The 18881-nt window shown below is 42.8% G+C and overlaps 1 protein-coding gene across 1 annotated transcript; it reads left to right on the top strand.

The window, feature by feature from the left end:
- Positions 1-2667: 2667 nt before the first annotated feature.
- LOC148139389 (putative G protein-coupled receptor 139) lies at positions 2668-17745 on the top strand. Its single transcript, XM_087980916.1, has 3 exons — positions 2668-3148; positions 14052-14069; positions 16634-17745. The coding sequence occupies exons 1-3, from the start codon at positions 2668-2670 to the stop codon at positions 17542-17544; spliced, it is 1410 nt and encodes a 469-aa protein (XP_087837042.1). The 3' UTR covers positions 17545-17745.
- Positions 17746-18881: the final 1136 nt, after the last annotated feature.

The following is an 18881-nucleotide window of genomic DNA, read 5'->3' as shown; positions in this document are numbered from 1 at the left end:
AGATTGACGGATGGAATTGATCTCTATTTTAGTTCAGGGGAGTAGCAGACAGCCCCTGAAATCTGCCCAGACAGTCAGAGAGATTATGGCAGAATATGATCCATGCCCTAAATGACCCAGACAATCTAACTCCCTCCATCACCAGAGAATCATTGCTAATCTCATTGTGTGAATGTTCAACTGAATTACATCTCAAGTCGTTTCTTGTGCCTAAAGAAATCCCAAGCATGCAAAGAAAACATTGTCTCCTTTTATTCACCATTTATGGTTTATTGGACATGATGACAAATAGGAACACCAGAAGTGGAGAAAAGGTCGTGAGGTATAGCATTTAGTTTACGAAGTGTGTCATGTTAAAAGGCATGCAAATATTTGGTAAAGGTTTCTGGAGCAAATACAGCTTCATAAGAGGCTTGATAGGGTCAATGCGGAGAGGGTGTTTCCCCTCATGGGAGAGTCGAGGAGCAGAGGACACAGTCTCAGAATAAAGGGGGCACCAATTTCAGACTGAGATGGGGAGGAATTTCTTCTCTCAGAGAGTTGTGAGTTTTAGAACTCCATGCTAAAGAGAGCTGTGAGGGCAGAGCACTTGTCTACATTTAAGGCTGAGATTGCTTGATTCTTGATCAATCGGGGAATCCCTGGTTCTGGGGACAACAGGGATGTGAGGGATGCCAGATCAGCCATGATCCTGTTGACAGGTAGACCAGCATCGAGGGGTTGAATGGCATCCTCCTGTTCCTATTTTTTCAGCTCTTTTGAGAACATTTTTGTATCACACTATCATGAATCACATGAAGATTCTGCCAACAACATTGGAAAATAAAGATACAACACATGTAAAATGCAATTTAAAAAGATTCATCAATTGTGTACATGCCTCTGAACATTCCTTAAAACATGCACAGTCAAGTTTCAATGTGTCTCAAATGGAAGCAGAGGTGATTGTGACTTTGTAACAAAAGGCCATTTCTCCATGACTGAGACACATTTTGCCCATATTTCTATTCCATTATCATCTGGTTTGCACTGTGGAGGTGACATTGTAGAGCTTTCCAAACGGTTGATCTCACAAGGGTCATTGCAGAGCAGGGGTCGGGGCAAAACGGGCAGGGTTAATGTTAGGGTTAGGGTTAGTGGTTGGGTTTGGGTTTCGGTTCGGGTTAGGGTTAGGGTTAGGTTTAAGGTTAGGGGTAAGTTTAGGGTTAGGGTTAAGGTTAGGGTTAGTGGTTGGGTTTGGGTTTAGGTTCGGGTTAGGGTTAGGGTTAGGGTTAGCTTTAGGGTTAGGGGTCGGGTTAGGGTTCGTGGTTGGGTTTGGGTTAGGGTTAAGGTTAGGGTTGGGTTTGGTTTTGGGTTATGGTTAGGGTTAGGGTTAGGTTTAGGTTTAGGTTTAGGTTTAGGTTTAGGGTTAGTTGACCAGCACTGGTCCTTCATAAATAATCATTTCAACATCCAAGGAGCTGCCAGTCCCCGAACATAACAACATCTTAAGGCAGCAAGGTGGCTCAGTGGTTAGCTATGCTGCCTCACAGCACCTGGTTTTGAATCACGCCTAGAAATCACGCCTGTCTGTGTGGCGTTTGCACATTCTCCCTGTGTCTGCTTGGGTTTGCTCCGGTTTCCTCCCACAATCCAAAGATGTGCAGGTTAGATGAATTGGCCTTGCTAAATTGCCCACAGTGTTAGGTGCGTTAGTCAGGGGTAAATATAGGGTCGGGGTCTTGGTGGGTTTCTCTTCAGAGGTGCGGTGTGGACTTGTTGGGCTGAAGGGCCTGTTTCCACACCGTAGAGAATCTAATTTGATCTTGCTGACAAATTGTCTACAGTGTCCTGCGAGCAGTATTAATCTGTTTTATTTTTCTCGGCCATTTTCTAACATTAAGCAGCAGTATTTTGTACTAATTTTTTTAAAAAAGGAAACTCATTGCTGCACAAGTTCAAATTTTCAATTCTCAAATTTCTGAAACAAAAATACGAAAAGTCAATGCACAATTGGGGTGGCATGGTGGCTCAGTGGTTAGCATTGCTGCCTCACAGCACCAGGGATCTGAGTTTGATTTCCACCTCGGGTGACTGTCTGTGTGGAGTTTGCACGTTCTCCCTGTGTCTGCGTGGGTTTCCTCTGATTTCCTCCCGCAATCCAAAGATGTGCAGGTTGTGGTGGATTGGCCATGCTAATTTGCCCATCATGTTCGGTGCATTAGTCAGGGGTCAACATAGGTCTGGGTGGGTTACTTTTCAGAGGGTTATTGTGGACTTGTTGGACCAAAAGGCCTGTTTCTTTACTGTAGGGAATCTAATTTAATCTAATAGTGAGGTGCAACCTGACTGACAGTACATTATCAAGGACCTCATTGCAGCCGAGTGATAGTGTCCTGGTAATAAAATGAAAAATTCCAATTTGTTATTCAAAATGTATCTGTAGCAGAATATAAAAAGTCAACAAGGCAACATAATTAATATCTCACATTTAAGCCCAATCATCATAGATCATATTCACCCCATCACACACCATTCACAGACATCAATTGTACAAATCTATTGCTCCTCTCTGAATTTACTCTGGGTCAGGGCATAAAGGGCAGTGTTTGTACAGGAGCTCAGGTAGAAGAGCATTGTCCCAGATATGTCAGCGATCATAACAGGATGGTCATAACTGGGGTAAAAATGGTTGTTAGTAATCTTCATCAGTTAGAAAATACTGACCTTAGGCATCCACAACAATATAAAACTGCCCGAGACAACAAACAGCAGGATGATGGATTTCCTCCTGTTGACCATCTCTGCATCTCCTCTCTGGTCCCTGTTACTGGGAGCTCGGAGACCCCTGCGTGCCCGATTTGCCAAGACAATGTGCCTGACGGTCAGAGCATTGAACAGCAGGATGAGGAGGTAGGGGTTCAATGGGTTCAGCAACTGGTGGAACCAGAAAAATGCCACCCATCCTGGCAAGGTGAAGAACTCTGGTCTGGTATTGCATCCCCAGGGCACACCATTCAATGTGTCATGTGGTTGGTACTTAAAGTAAAACGGGATGTTCCTGAAAATGTTCACCAGGCAAACAGTGCTTACCACGGCTTCTGCTGTTCTGGCAGAGCAATATCTGGCTTTCAGATTGTGGCAACAAATGACCACAAAGCGGTCAAAGGTGAAAGTGATGGTCAACCAGACAGAGCAGTCGATAGCAGCATAGGCCAACACAGCATTAACACTGCACACGGCTGGCTGGAACAGGAATGAGAGGGGGAAATATGTGGAAGCAAGTGCGTTGAGTATAATACCAAACAAAATGACCAGTAGATCGGCTGTTGCCATGGAGATTAAGTAGAGGGAAGCACCTTTGGTGATGCCGCACTTTCCCTGGAGGAGAATCATAATTGTCACCAAATCAGCTGCAAGATAAATTAAGAAGATTGTAGATATTGTGGATCATGATCAATGATTGACAGAGTGAACATTCATGTCCGTGACAATTTTGGTGGCATAGTAGTAACGTCACCAGAGTAGCAACACAACATACATGGCTAATGATGTTTTTTTAAATGTTTGATTCAAATCCCATCATTACAAACAGTGAATTCTGAAATTGCTACTGTTTGGAAGGAAGATCCTAATGGCTGGCATGTAACAACTGCTGACTGTCTTAAAAACCCTTGAGGTTCACCAACATGTGGCTTTCCAAGGGCATTGTGCCATTCTCTGCCCTCTCTCAGGGGCCCTGTCCTTTATTCCTTTCAATATAACAGTGTTATTCAGTGTAAAATACACCATTAACCCCATTGTTGTGACAAAGGGACACCCTGCCAGATCAATGCTGCGCCTCTATCATTGGATTTGTAACCCAGTAAAATTAAATCTTTGAATGTTCTTCAATTTTGCTCAGGTGTTCTTAACCAGACCTTACTAGCCATATAGGTAGGACATCAAGCTTATACTTCAAGAAGAAAAAAATATTTTGCATAATGTAACTTTCACAGATCTCTCAGGCATTATAATTAATGTCTACAAATTAATCCCAACCTTTGGTAGACTGTACAGTCGCTAACATCATTGCAGGTTCAATAATGTCCTCATGGTAATACAGTAAAAAAATGCACAATTATTATTCATATTGTCACTCTAATAGAACACATTTATTCAACAAGGCAATATAATCCCTAGCTACAATTTAAGCTCCACCATCCCTGATCATACACACCCATTGATGCACGCAAACAGAGATGGGATAAATGTTCTCGAGACTCAGGTTCAAATCCAGCCCTGGATTTTCAATTTAAAAAGAGTCAGCATTTAAGAATTTAATGATAACTATGAAATAATTGTCAAGAGTAAAAATAAATCTTGGTTATGCATGTATTGTTTTGAAAGAAAACAAACGTCCTTACCTTCTCTGGCCCACATGTGACTCCAGACCTGCAGCTATGGAACTGGCTATGAACTGGTAACTGCACAATAAATACTGGCCCAGTCAGTGCTGCTAACATCGAATTCATAAATTGGAAACTAGCTCATCATTTAGGCCAGTCAATAGCAGGAGTTACTGGATAGGATCTGCTTCCATTTTTCAGTTATCTATCACTTAATCTGCACCAATATTTCTCATCCATAATCGCATCTCTCATCTACACAATATGTTTCCGTAGTATTCAGAATATTCAACTATTGTTTGGCACAGACATGATGGGCTGAAGGGCCTGTTTCTGTGCTATACTGCTCCATGTTTGAAAACTTACCCCTGAGTGAGTGATTCTCTCTTATTCTCTCATCCAAAGCTGTATCTTACACAAGGCTCCTTCAATGATTGTGTTTTATATGATGGCATACCCATCAGAGATTGACAGAATTATAGAGCACAGAAGGATCCCAATCCACTCATACTGCTGACTCAGGAAAGAAATATTCAATCGGACTCACAGTCTCACTATGCCAATCCTTCCTTACAATTTTTGTTTTTGATTTTGACCTTTTCCTGTACCTATTCAAAACTTCCTTAGGAATTGTTCCCCTTAAGAGCACCTCAGCAGCATTGATGCAGAAAGGGAATTCAAATTATCCCGGCTTGCTGTGTGGAATCTAATTCCACCTCTGGCTCTTTCAAGAACCCGTTCCTCTGGCAAAAGAATGGTCCTGTCATGGAAACACCTCTCGCCTTTTATTGAGCACCATCATAACTTAAATCATCTCCAATACATTCCCACCATCTCTCACAGCTCTCACGTCAATGCACAACTTCTTTCACCTACTCACCCCACTGAAGATTCTCACCCTTCACACAATTATCTCTCTGAGTATAATGTATGAAACATTGCAAAGATATAATGTCCTTGCTCCCCACTTTTGGGATTAATACCACTAGGCTTTTGATTTTGCCTGAAACGTCGATTTTCCCGCTCCTCAGATGCTGCCTGACCTGCTGTGCTTTTCCAGTACCACTCTAATCTTGAATCTCTTGATTTCAAAGTCAACTTTCTAATGACTAACCATTAAAAATAGACAGAGTACCATAATTTAAGAAGGTAAGATGATCTCCTCACCTGGAAGACAGACGATTGCAAGGCCTTTTAAGAAAACAAACAGAATCTCTAAAATTATTGGTTGTTGCATGATGTGTGCCTCTATTCGTTGAGTCTACAGGTCAAGTTCAGAAACTGAATTGTAAATGGTTCTTTATGTACACAGTATGATAAACCCCCTGTGACATAGTCCATGTTATTCCAGTGCACTGAGCAGGCTCATTAAGCAAATTCCTGTGACATTGCACATTCCCTCTACGCTGGCCGTTTGAAAATAGAAATGGAACAAATTATAATCTCTCCCCTTTCATGAACAAATAAGTGCATTTGTTTTTCACTGCTGCTTTGGAAATGCTTGGTTTAGGAAATGGGTTATTCGAATTTCGCTTCTTATGTCAGTCACTGGACGGGTTACTGTGGGTGTAGTGACTGAAGCCCAGAGTTGTGTGAATTTGGTAGAATTTCCCCTTGACATTGTGGGCAGCGACTAAATTCTAGGCACTAAACCCAGAGAAATATTGTATCAGATCCCACTGTAGAAAGTTACCATTTCAGATACAACAATCTCATTTACTCAAGAAATGTGAGAGTAAGATCCGCTCACTCCAGAACAGGTCTCCAGTGCAACTGACACAATTAATGGCTCCATCTAAAATAAAGTTGACTTTTCCTCGAAATCTCCCTTCAGAAAACCAGCCTTCCTTTTCTCCCAGAGTTCCGTTCAGTTCTCGCCCATGTTGAAGCTCAGATGGTGATGTTTTGGTTGAGTGAGTGTGGCAAGGCATGTAAAGCCATGATTTGTCGAACAAGGCGAGGGACGGAATGGCTATGGTGTGACAGAATGGGCTCAGAGGGCTGAATGGACTTCTCCTTTGATGTCTTTCACCTTTTATACCTGAGCAAGTGAGGAACCACCTCACATCACAGATTGGTCAACTGTGGTAAAATGTAAGTGGCAAGGAATGAAACACTGCACACAGCAATGAGATTCCTCACCCTACACACAACAGTCAGTGGGTATCAGTTAAAACAAGAATGAATCAACAATGTGATAATGTCCAAGCTGATTGTACTATGGAACAAGGCCAATCCCAGAATGAAAACTGAATTGATAGATCATCTTGAAACATAAAACATAGGGGCATGGGTAGTCCATTCATCCCTTCAATTCATTGTCAATCCCATTTGATATGATCATGGCTGATCATCCAACTTGCTCCCCTGTTCCTGCTTTCTCCTCATACCCTTAGATCCATTTAGCGCTAAGAACTATACCTGACTCCATCTTGAAAACATTCAATCTTTTGCCCTCTCCAGTTTGCTTTAATAAAGAATTCCAGAAGCTTACCACACTGTGGTCAAAGACACTTCTCCTGGTCTCAGCCCTAAATAGTTTACCCTGTGCCTTTAGACTGTGACCTCAGTTTTGGAATAATTAATTTTTGGCGTTCATTAATCTCGCGGTTTATCACTGCGACGCAGCAACACACGGCATCATAGGCTTTATCGACAATAGAAGTTTATTGGAAAACAGAGAAAAAAAACACATATTTAGCACAAAAGGCAGGTTTTCATGAGCTTAAAATTAGATATATTCAACAATATTTGCAAAACCGTCCATGACTGGAGACTCATTCAAAGAGAAATCACACACCACTGATACCTCTTTCAGTTTCTCATTGACTAGCTCCTGCTGGAGTCTTTCCCATGTCTATGGAGACGGCTTCACGATTGTTTTTGGGACCAGGTGGAATGATATTTTCACACAGCTATTCGGTTCTGACGTTTCTCACGTCTAATGACTGGCGTTTTTTTCATCCAGTTTCTCAGGAATCTCCACAAAAAGTTTCAGGAACTGAAGGTGAAACAGCTGGGGAAAGTGTTTGAAAATTTGGAAGGTGTTACCGAGAAAGGGAGTGGTACACGTGCTGTAGGAGGTCATAGAGATAGGGAGGGGGTATAGAGGCTAGAGGAGGTTGCAGAGATAGGGAGAGGATGTAAGGGCTGGATGAAGTTATAGAGATAGGGAGAGGGTATAGGAGCTGGAGGAGTTTACAGTGATAGAATGCGATGTTGGGGTTGATAAAAGTTTTAGAGAGAGTTGGGAGTGTTGGGAAAGGAGAAATTGACAGATTTAGGGAGGGGTGTAGGGGCTGTATGAGATGACAGATTTAGAGAGGGTTCTGGGGACTGGAAGAGGTAACAGAGATGGGGGATGTTGGGGTTGGAGGAGGTTACAGAGACAGGGAGAGGTGTAGGAGCTGGAGGGGTTGCAGTGATAGGGAGGATGTGTAGGGGCTGGAGATAGGGAGGGTTTTAGGGGCGCACGGAGATTTCAGAGACAGGGAGAAGTTCACGTATGCTTACTCTGCTATCCAACTCAATCCCCTGTTCCAGGTTTCTCCTTAAACCCTGTGAGCCATTAGCCCTGACAGGAACATTGAATATTGGAGCTTGAGGAGAGTGATGTGGATCACCTTGTGTCAGTTTGCAATCCCATGGTGCATTTCATTTTCCATTGAGGCTGGGAAAAGTCACATGATATTGAAATACTGTTAAAATTTGGAGACAGACAATTGGATTACATCATCTTCCCTCCCTCTGTATTCACAATGCAGTAAAATTAAATCATTCAAAGACACAATGCTTCCTAACCAGCCTTTTAAATAGCCATTTCAGACTCTGCGAATAACTAATTCCAGACACTGGTTTGTATGGCAAACAAAGGTTTCGCAATTTATTATCAAAGGGGCAATGTTAACAGTAAATATAAACAGCAAAGTAATCCAATTGGTCTACATTTTAAACCCCAATAGCTTTGCTTTCAGTCTCGTTCACACAGTAGACAGACAAATTAACACACCGCCCCGTGGCCCAACATTTCAACTCCCCCTCCCACTCTATCGAGGGCATGGAGGTCCTGGGCCTCCTTCACCACTGCTCCCTCACCACCAGACGCCTGGAAGAAGAACGCCTCATCTTCCGCCACAGAACACTTCAACCCCAGGGCATCAATGTGGACTTCAACAGCTTCCTCATTTCCCCTTCCCCCACCTCATCCTTGTTTCAAACTTCCAGTCCCCTTGACTTGTCCGGACTTGTCCGACCTGCCTAGTTCCTTTTCCACCTATCCACTCCACCCTCTCCTCCCTGACCTATCACCTTCATCTCCTCCCCCACTCACCCATTGTACTCAATGCTACTCTCTCCCCACCCCTACCCTCCTCTAGCTTATCTCTCCATGCTTCAGGCTCTCTGCCTTTATTCCTGATGAAGGGCTTTTGCCCGAAACGTCGATTTTGCTGAAGCTCCTCGATGCTGCCTGAATTGCTGTGCTCTTCCAGCACCATTGATCCAGAATCTGGTTTCCAGCGTCTGCAGTCATTGTTTTTACCCAGACAAATTAACACTGTTCAGGGATACATTAAAGAATGTGAGAAAACTGGCCAGATTATTTCAGTGGTTCACTGGATGGTTCATGGGCATGGATGATGGTTTCTTGCTTGACTTTTTGAAGATGTGGATCAGACTCTCCTTTACAGTTCACTCAGATAAAGACAGTCATATTTATAACTTTGTTTTCTGTTCTCTGAGTTCAAAAGAGCTGATTAAGGAAGTTAGGCAGGAAGATTTCAAATCTTTGCCCAACAGCACCAATAGCCAGATTAACAGAAACACAGTCCAAACCCAACCCAACGTGTGACCACGCCCTGACAGACTGACTGTCTCCTCCATGATATCCCAGTTACCATTCAACACCTGCACTCTGCCTGAGATAAGGACTTTTCCAGACTTGCTGGAACCAATTCCTGGAGAGTGACCTCATCAATAACCAACTTCTGTTATCTGTTTCACAAAGATGGCAGTTAGGGGCTCTCCCTTCATTGTACAAGATAATGTGAAAGTAGATGAATTGTCTAGAATGTGAAACCAATTAATTAAGTTAACAACTTAAAGGAAAGTGATAAAAGACTATAAAGACAACAGGGATGATTCAGTGCCAATGGAGGGAGGTTTTGCTTTCTGTTGTCTGTGTGTCAGACACTTGATGAAGAAATGCATCTTGGGAAATGTGCTTCATTTCACTTTAGGGTGGAGGCATGTAAAGACACTTTTACTTTTATGATTGTCTGTGGACCAAAAATGGGGCAAAACGTTGCTCTTTAAACAACTAAACTGTCGTAAATTCTACTCAGTGTTAAAATGATTAGTGGTGCATATTGACAGTTTTATATACAGTGTTGTCTTTTGGGGCAGCAAGAGAGTGTCTCAAAAACCTTTTGTCTGTGTGAGAGAGTCTGTGTGTTTCTGTGTGCGTGTGTGTGAGAGAGACTGAGCATGTGCGTGTCTTTGTGCGTGTGTGTGCATCTGTCTGCGTAAGACAGACAGAAAGTGTGTGCGTGCACGAATCTGTGTACGTTTGTGTTGTGTGTGAGGGAGAGGACATGTTCAGGCAAGACACCATTTGATTGGTTTTTAATCAGCACCAGTTGTTGTGTGTTCAGGAGAGCTCAGCACGGTGACAATCTCTTGTTTGTTTCCTGGGCAGGTCAGTGCAGCCAAGTGTGTGGAGAATACAGGTGTAAGGGCCAGCCTGTGAAGACAGACCATCCATATCACTCTCTCCTTTCTACATGGGGAACTGAATGAAGACACCCTGGTAGCTCAGCGCTCCCTCTCAGCGTTCCTCTGCTCTCCCTGAAAACCCTCTGGTAAAAGGGACAAATGGAAATCACTTCCACACAAACAGAAATGACAAATTTTCAAGCACTGAATGGGAGACTGAGAATTGGTGTCCCCACAACCTCGTTCACCATCAAACTTTTTTAAGAAATTGAAAGGTTCTGAAAAAGAGCAGCATGTGTTTACTTGATTTTATTTTATCTTAGCACATTAAATATTTTCCTTCTCTGTCCTTTTTCTGCATCTCTCTGAGTGAACAAAAGTCTTTGAAGTGGAAGAAATGAAGTTACAGTTTGGCATTTAACACTTTTTTTCAATTTGTTAGCAGTAATTTGAACACAATAATGTTATTTTCACGGTGATGCTAATAAGGTGCTCATATTCCTTTAATGGGAATTGGATATTTGTGCACAATTGGGTAATGTGGTGCTTTCATCAAATGCTCACATTCTTGGGAACTTGGTGAATAGTGGGGCTGGATTTCCAGTGCACTTCAGTTAGACCACAGCGAGAGTATTGTGTGCAGGTCTGGAATCCACATGATAGGAGGGGTGTGTTTACACTGGAGAGGGTACAGAGGGAGATTTACCAGCGTGTTGTCTGGGCTGGACAGAGTTTCAGTTCTGTGGAGAAATTAGACAGAGTGGGTTTCTTTCCTTGGAGCAGAGGTAACTGAGAGGAGATATGATTGAGATGTGTAACTGTATAAGGGACACAGACAGAAGAGACAGGAAGAGGCTTTCCCCATTGATTGGAGGCATGGATAACCAGGGAGATAGATTTGAGATGGGGGCAGGTTGTTCAGATGGGATGTGAGGCAAATGCTCTCACATAGAAGTGGGAAAGTGGAACTAACTACCTGTGAGGGTGGGAGAGGCAGAGACCCTTCTAACATTGAAGTAGTACTTAGATGTGCACTTACAATGGCGAGATGTTCCAGGATATCGAGCAAGTGCTAGAAAATGGCATTAGAATAGTTAGGTGGTTGCTTTTGACCAGTGTAGACTCGATGTGCTGTGCTGTTGAGATGATGACTGCCCCATAGAATCAAAAATGTTACTGCCCAATCTCCTAATTACTTTAGCCCCTTCATTTCTGCCTCTCACTGCAATTTCTTCCAGCCTCACGATGCTGTAATGTTCTTGGCCACTTCTGGCCTTTGCAGACTTGTTCCTCCAATTCTGCCACCCTACCCACCTACTTTTATGTTTTACTCAGTCACAGGATATGGGTGTCACTATCTGGGACAGCATTTATTGTTCATCATACCTGAGGATGGGCAACAGACTGCATAGAGTGTGCTTCTATCTCTCTCTCTCTCTCTCCATCTGTCCTTTCTGTGCAGGGAACTAAACCAAGATAACTGAGTAGCTGACAGCTCTCCCTCACCTCTCCTCTGCTCGCCCTGAAAACCCCCTGTTGAAAGGGACAATTGAACCCCACTTTCAGAGACCCAGAAAGGGTGAATTCTGAAGCCCACTGGTGTGGCATGTCCTTCAGTCAGATGGTGAAGCCCATATTTTCTCACTCACCCTTTGTCTGTTTGTGCAAGAGAATTGTGCCCGTGCTAACAATGCATGATGCAATTCATTCCCAGCATGGTTAGTGTTTGGGGGGAAGGTTTCCAGATCCTCACTCTACCTGAATGATTGAGGTACTTTATGATATCAGTCCTTCAATGCACTTGGCTCACATTTTAGGACTATTTGCCCCACCCACACACCCGTTCCTGTTTCCCCCTTTCCACACACATAATTCCATCCTTTATCTCCTCCTATCATTCAGCTGAATCCACACTGTACATTCTCCAAAGGCCAGTACCATCTTCCTGAGGAGCGGTCCCTTACACAGTGATGAACTTACACAGATCAAGTGTAACCATGGGTTTATCAAACTGAAGCCTAACTGGGTTCCCTTTCCATTCCAAACACCATTGACAAAGGCTGGCACTGCAGTGACTGTCTTGAATGTTTCTTGAATTCCTCGTCCTGATTGTCACGCGTGGATAGATGTATCTGCTTTCTTGGTGCAATGTTGAATTCTTATTTTGTAAAAAGTATCACACTGACCTTCCTGTGAGCCAAGGAACTTCCTACTGATAGATTGCACGAAAAGTCAAAATTTCAGTCTCTCTGCCAGATGGAAAGTCATATTTTCATACTTTGTGACAAACGTTAAATACACTGCTCATTTCCTCATCATTTCCTTAACAACTGCTCCATGTTCATTGGTAAGAGTTAGCATTCTCAGTCCGTGTCTTAACTCTGAACAATCTAGCACCAATGTTGGTTTTTGGATTGAATTTGCATTCTTGCTCTTTGTCCTGATGAGTGCAAGTCAAAAATTGCAACAACATAAGTCCTTCCTCAACAATATTTTGATTAGTTTATCCATTGTGTGTCTGGAGTCATGACACAAGATCCATGGTTGAAGAGAAAAAAACACAGCAGATCTGTCCAACAGTGCCTATTAACATGACTGGAACAAATTAAGCAACTTGGTGATATGAACAAATGCATAATTGTTGCTGAATGTGCCATGATGTTGGGTTCCACTGGAATTGGACCCATTACACCTGGGTGTTGTATTGAATTCGAGCAGAGTGAGTTCAGGTGTGTGAAAGCTGCATGAGCTGAGCTCAGTTGAGTTCCAATGGACTCAGCTGGATGGAGATGGTTTCAGTTGGACTTCAATTGATGGAGCAGCAATGGGCTCAGTTAAAATCCATCTGATTGTTTAATTGTTTTCTTCAGTGGAAGATTGTTACAAATTGATAATCATCACAAAAGAGTTTGATGTGAACTTTACCACCTGTTTGAGAAATAAAATGTTCCCTGTGTTTTTTTTTAAATTTCAATTGCAAGTCCAATTTCGGTGCTACTTAATATTCAAAGCAGAGTTGCGAACTCCCTCTTGACAAGATAAAGGACAGCAGTCTATTTTTGGAACGTAAGTCCAGGATGCCAACCCTCCATGGACAATAATATATTGAGTGGTTGACATGTGAAAGAAAACTGAAAGAAGTTGGATAATGAAAAAAAGTAGAAAATCGAACACTGCCAGAATAGTGATTGGGAAGCAAGTACAAGTATTATCTTAAGGAGCATTCTTTAGGGAGTGCTGTTTACAATCCTTTTGCATCTCCATGTGGAATATGCCAGTGTTGTGGGGCTGTACAATGTAATGTGAATGATTTTTAAGAGAGTGTTTAATAGACTGGAACAGACACCAGATGTCACACACGGTGTTTACGATCATGTATAAGGGAGTGTTGATTCTTCTCCCAGGAGCTCAGTTCAGACTCCAAGCCCTGCGCGAGAGTTAATGAATGAGATCACCCAACATTAACAATGCAAGGACCAATAATTCTGCAGGTCTTATTCGCTTTCTTCCATTTCTTTGCAATTGTCTGTGTTCCAGGTGAGGAGATCTTCCCCGTTACTGAATGTGGTGTTTATAGTTCTGTCTGTGTTTTATGGTGAGATATTTGATGGATTACTTTGGAAGTGGGATGTGGATGGACTGATTGAAGGAGTGACCTTGGGGAAGCTGCAGTGCCATTTTGCTGGAATGTTACCAGGAATGAGAATCTTCAGTTGTATGGAGAGAGGAAAGAGGTTGCCCAGTGTTATTACAACTGAACATGAAGAAGGTGGGTATAGGGACCATGGGCAGAGTAAACCCTAAACCTGAAGACCATTTCCCTTGAGCCTGCTTCACCAATAAATCAGATCTTGGCTGATCGGAAATTCCTCACATCCTGCTCTTTCACTGCAATCCTTGATTTCCCCGACTGACCAAAAAAATCCAAAATGAAGGATGAGAAGATGGCTGTAGGAGCTGCTCCATTTTGAGGTATTTTAGGGGTTGGAGGTCACTTCCTCGAATTCCAGGAACAGAAATTACTGTTTTGTATGCTGTTGCATTGTGTTGGAACTTTGGGGAAAAAAAACCCTCAAAAAAACAGCACTTTCAAAAGACAGAAAGACAGACAAAAGGCAGCGAACACATTGTCAGTGAGGGAGAGAGGTAACTGGCCCAGCAGTGAATCTGCACAGTTGCTACCTTTGCTGTTTGAGTTCCTGTATCTCTGGACATCAGAATTGGTCTAGGAAAAAGTTTAAAAAGTGAAATTCACAGCTGACCTTGGAGGAACCTATGTGGGAGAGCTCACAGCACAGGAACAGATAAATGCATAGTTTTCAATGTGTAATCTTGCTATATGGTTGCTGTACTGAATAGAATGGGTTCTTTCTTGATTTTTAATTTTATTGAAATCTGCCTCTTGATTAAATTTTTAAAATATAAACCAGAAGTACTAAGTTAGCCTGGAGCACTGTTTTTGTTTAGAGCAAACAGATAATGCTATTTTCTGGATCTATTGATTGTGAAGGAGCAAAGATGATCTTTTTTAGAGTTACATGCTCATCCTGTCAGATGTGGGAGTTTAGGGAGAGTTTCCATGTTACTGATTATTTTGTCTGCAGTAAGTGTGCTTGGTTGCCAATTCTATCGGATCGCATGGATTGGTTGGAGCAAAAGTTAGAGGTAATGAGGAATTTACAAGAGCTAGAGGGTGTGATGGATGACAGTTACAGGAAGGGAGAAAAATGGCAGATACAGTCAAATGGATGGGTTAACTCCAGGAAAGCTAGGAGGGGTAGTGCAGGTAGTGCAAGAGTCTCCTGTGACTATCCACATTTCAAACAAGTATGCTGTTTTGGAAAATGGAGGGGGTGATGGACTCTCAGGGGAACGTAGCATGAAAGCCAAGTTTCTGATATTGAGACAGGCTATAATGCAATGAGGGGTAAGTCGGGTTCCAAGCAATCAATTGCGATAGGGGAATGTACAGTCTAAGGCACGGACAGACATTTCTGTGGCCAGCAGCAATGAATCAGAATGGTGTGTTGCCTCCCTGGTGCTAGGATAAAGGATGTTGAAGAGAGGGTGCAGAATGTTCTCAAAGAAGAGAGGGGCCCAGCAGGATGTCATTGTACACATTGGAACCAACGACATAGGATGGGAAAATCATGAGATTCTGAAGGAAGAATGTATGAAGTTGAGCAGAAATGTTTTTTAAAAATGAGGTCCTTGAGAGTGGTAATATCTGGAATACTCCTGGTGCTACGAGCTAGTGAGAGTAGGAGTAGGAGGAGAGAGCAGATGAAGTCATGGTTGAGGAACTGGTGGATGGGAGAAGGTTTACCCTTTTCAATTATTGGAATCTCTTCTGGGGTAGAAGTGAACTGTACAAGAAAGATGGATTGTACCTGAATTGGAAGGGGTCAAATATACTGACAGAGAGATTTGCTCGAGCTGCTCAGGAAGATTTAAACTAGTAAGGTGGCGGGGGGTGGCAAGGGTGGTAGTAAGGTAGCATTACACCCTCTAGCTCTTATAAATTCCTCATTGCCTCTAATTTTTGCTCCAATCAATCCATGCGATCCAATAGAATTGGCAACCAAGCACACTGCAGACAAAATACTCAATAACATGAAAACTCTCCCTCAAGTCCTCCAGCCGACAGGTTGAACATGTAACTCTACAAAAGACCATCTTGCAGATAATGCATTGAGAACTTTAATCTCCCATCATTCATCAGCATTCCATTCAACTCAAATTCAGAATGCTAGGATAGGCATAACATCTGTCATTTGCACTGGATGTGAAATCAAACACCTCATGTGGTTTGCCACATGGTCATTTCACCTTCACTCTCTTCTTAGTCAAGAATATATTGGCTAGAATTTGTAATCATTCACTCTGTGCACATTTATCTTGTTATACAAAGGACAGTTCTGTGTGGAATCAATTAGAATGAGACGGTTTTGTCCAACTTATAACTAGCTCATCCCAATTGCATGTTGCGGATTTATAATTCCCATTCAGTTTAGCTTTCTCCCCCTACTCAGTTGGTTTGGTTCAATTGTTTGCATCAGTTAAATTTCAAAATTCTGTGTTCAGAATTAACTCCAGAATTTCAGCACAATTCTAAACTTTGCCCTGCTGAGCAGTACTGATGGTGTGCTAGTCAGTCTGAGATGCTGATTCCACATGCGGTATCAAGCCAACACAGCTTCTGCCTGCTTTATTGGATATTAAATATCCCAAGGCACCAGTCATACTTGGTTTCCTCACCAATCCCTCTCCCTCAATCAGCATCACACAAAAAATTAACAGCAACTATCTATAATTCTGGCTGTGGGAACTTGGTCAATCTTGGTTATGCCCTTCCTTAATTACAAAATTTATCATTTCTAAGACATACACCGTAGATGATAAAGTATTTCTGGGCATCTGGTGGTTATCCATTTAAAATCCTTCTTGTACTTCTTGCTGTAACTGTCCCTGTCCTGCTTTTGATATTGATGCCTACTGCAGCAGTGAAGGTTCATGATCTCACATGTAGAATAATTTTTCAATGTCTCTTCCAGCTAACTTAATGACGATTGTGATTCTCTCTCGTGGAAAGTGTGGCATCACCAAAGGTATATCCATCTACCTCATTTCCATGGCAACAGCAGATCTTCTCGTCATTGTATTCAGTGTAATACTCACAACACTTGGTTTCAAATATTTCCCAGTTTCCTTCCTGTTTTACACAGCTGTGTGCAGTTTTAACATCATCATGGGCTATGCTGCTATTGACTGCTCCGTCTGGTTGACCATCGCTTTCACCATTGATCGCTTTGTGGCCATTTGTTGCCACAATCTGAAAGCCAGGTATTGCTGTGCCAGAACAGCAGCCTCAGTGGTAACCATTGTCTGGTCAGTGAGCATTTTGAGAAACATTCCATTTTACTACAAATACCAATCTTTGGGCACATGGGGTGGTGTGCCCTGGGGCTGTGGCATCCGACTGGAGTTCTTCATCTTGCCAGGATGGCTGGTGTTTTTCTGGATCCACCATCTGCTGAACCCATTAATCCCCTACCTCCTGATCCTGCTGTTCAATGCTCTGACCGTCAGGCACATTGTCTTGGCAAATCGGGCACGCAGGGGTCTCCGCGCTCCCAGTAACAGGGACCAGAGAGGAGATGCAGAGATGGTCAACAGGCGGAAATCCATCATCCTGCTGTTTGTTGTCTCGGGCAGTTTTATATTATTGTGGATGACCAAGGTCAGTGTTTTCTTACTGATGGAGATTACTAACGCCCATTTGTTTCGAAGTTATGACCATCCTGTTATGATTGCTGACATATCTGGGACTATGCTCTTCTACCTGAGCTCCTGTACAAACACTGCCCTTTATGCCCTGACCCAGAGTAAATTCAGAGAGGAGCTGCAGAGGGCTCTGAAATATCCCTTCACACTCATCAGTGAATGTATCCCTACATCAAAATAAGAAATGCGGTTGAGACGGGAGCACAGTTTATTTCCCTCGCTGAGGTCTCTCTAGTTTCGGGACTTCACCTGAATTTCCCTGTTATGTTCCGTGCAACTGGGAGAAGAGAAGAAATTGTTTTCTTCATCCGTGAGATGTACACGTGTGTGGCTCGACATGAGGACTAGTTCATGTTTATTAGTCCTTTCTCTGGTTATTTCTCTATTACTGTTCTCTAGCCCTTGGACCAAGAGAACACATCACCCCTTTCCTTGCGAGAGTGAGAAGTCATATGACAGCAGTTTACAGTCCAACAGGTTTATTTGAAATCGCAGGCTTTCAAAGGGCTGCTCCTTTGACAGGTGAAGTCCTTCCCCAGCCCAACAACACCACTTCCACATCATTTCTTTGAGAAACAGAGTTGTCCAACTGTCTTCAAAACATTACGGTCAGTTTGTTAAAGCTGCATTGATGCGTGGGCACATCTCCCTTCCTATGAGATTTCAGATAGTTGATGTCACTTTGACCCACTCTGCTTCTCAATGTGGAGAGTGTGCATTCTACACCCTGCACGATATCCCTTCCAGCACAGACTCTATTGCAATTGTCCAATTCGACCCAAAGACCTGTGGAGTGCAATGTCTTTTGGATTGTATTTTAATATTCAGCCCTGCGGACAGTGGTCTGGATTCCCTGCTGGGCTGCATCCTGACCAAGAGTATGAGAACGGTCTGACTGGAAAAATTCCCTCACCTCCTTTTCTCTGCTTTATTGCACATTGGAGGTGATTCTGTCCATGTCTGAGAGAGTATTCATGAGGCAATGAATAAAAAATGAACAAAAATGCATGCTGTCAATATTATGTCTCCATTTTACTTCATTCTATTTCCCAACCTCACATGATCTGCAATCAAACACACTTAAAATGGTCTTCAGGGAGAAAAGAACATCTCAGGGTTTAAGGTAATACTTTCAATATGAGACACATCATTGAAGCTGTTCCTCTCTCCACACATTCATAATTTTTCTGCATCTCTTTTACTTTCATTCCTTTCTCATTCCCTCCATCTGTTGTTTCTACATTAATTCACTACTGTTTAGGGGCGGCACAGTGGCTCAGTGGTTAGCACTGCTGTCTCACAGCACCAGAGTCTCAGGTTCGATTCCAGCCTCGGGGCGACTGTCTGTCTGGAGTTTGCACGTTCTCCCCGTGCCTGCGTGGGTTTCCTCCAGGTGTTCCGGTTTCTTCCACATTCCAAAGATGTACAGGTCAGGTGAATTGGCCATGCTAAATTTCCCATAGTATGAGGTACATTAGTCAGAGGGAAATAGGTCTGTGTGGGTTACTCTTTGGAGGG

This window comes from Chiloscyllium plagiosum, unplaced genomic scaffold (assembly GCF_037043375.1).
Source record: "Chiloscyllium plagiosum isolate Xiang-an unplaced genomic scaffold, Cpla_swu_hap1 HiC_scaffold_38, whole genome shotgun sequence".
Lineage (NCBI taxonomy): Eukaryota > Metazoa > Chordata > Chondrichthyes > Orectolobiformes > Hemiscylliidae > Chiloscyllium > Chiloscyllium plagiosum.
This window is presented reverse-complemented; position numbering and strand designations above follow the sequence as displayed.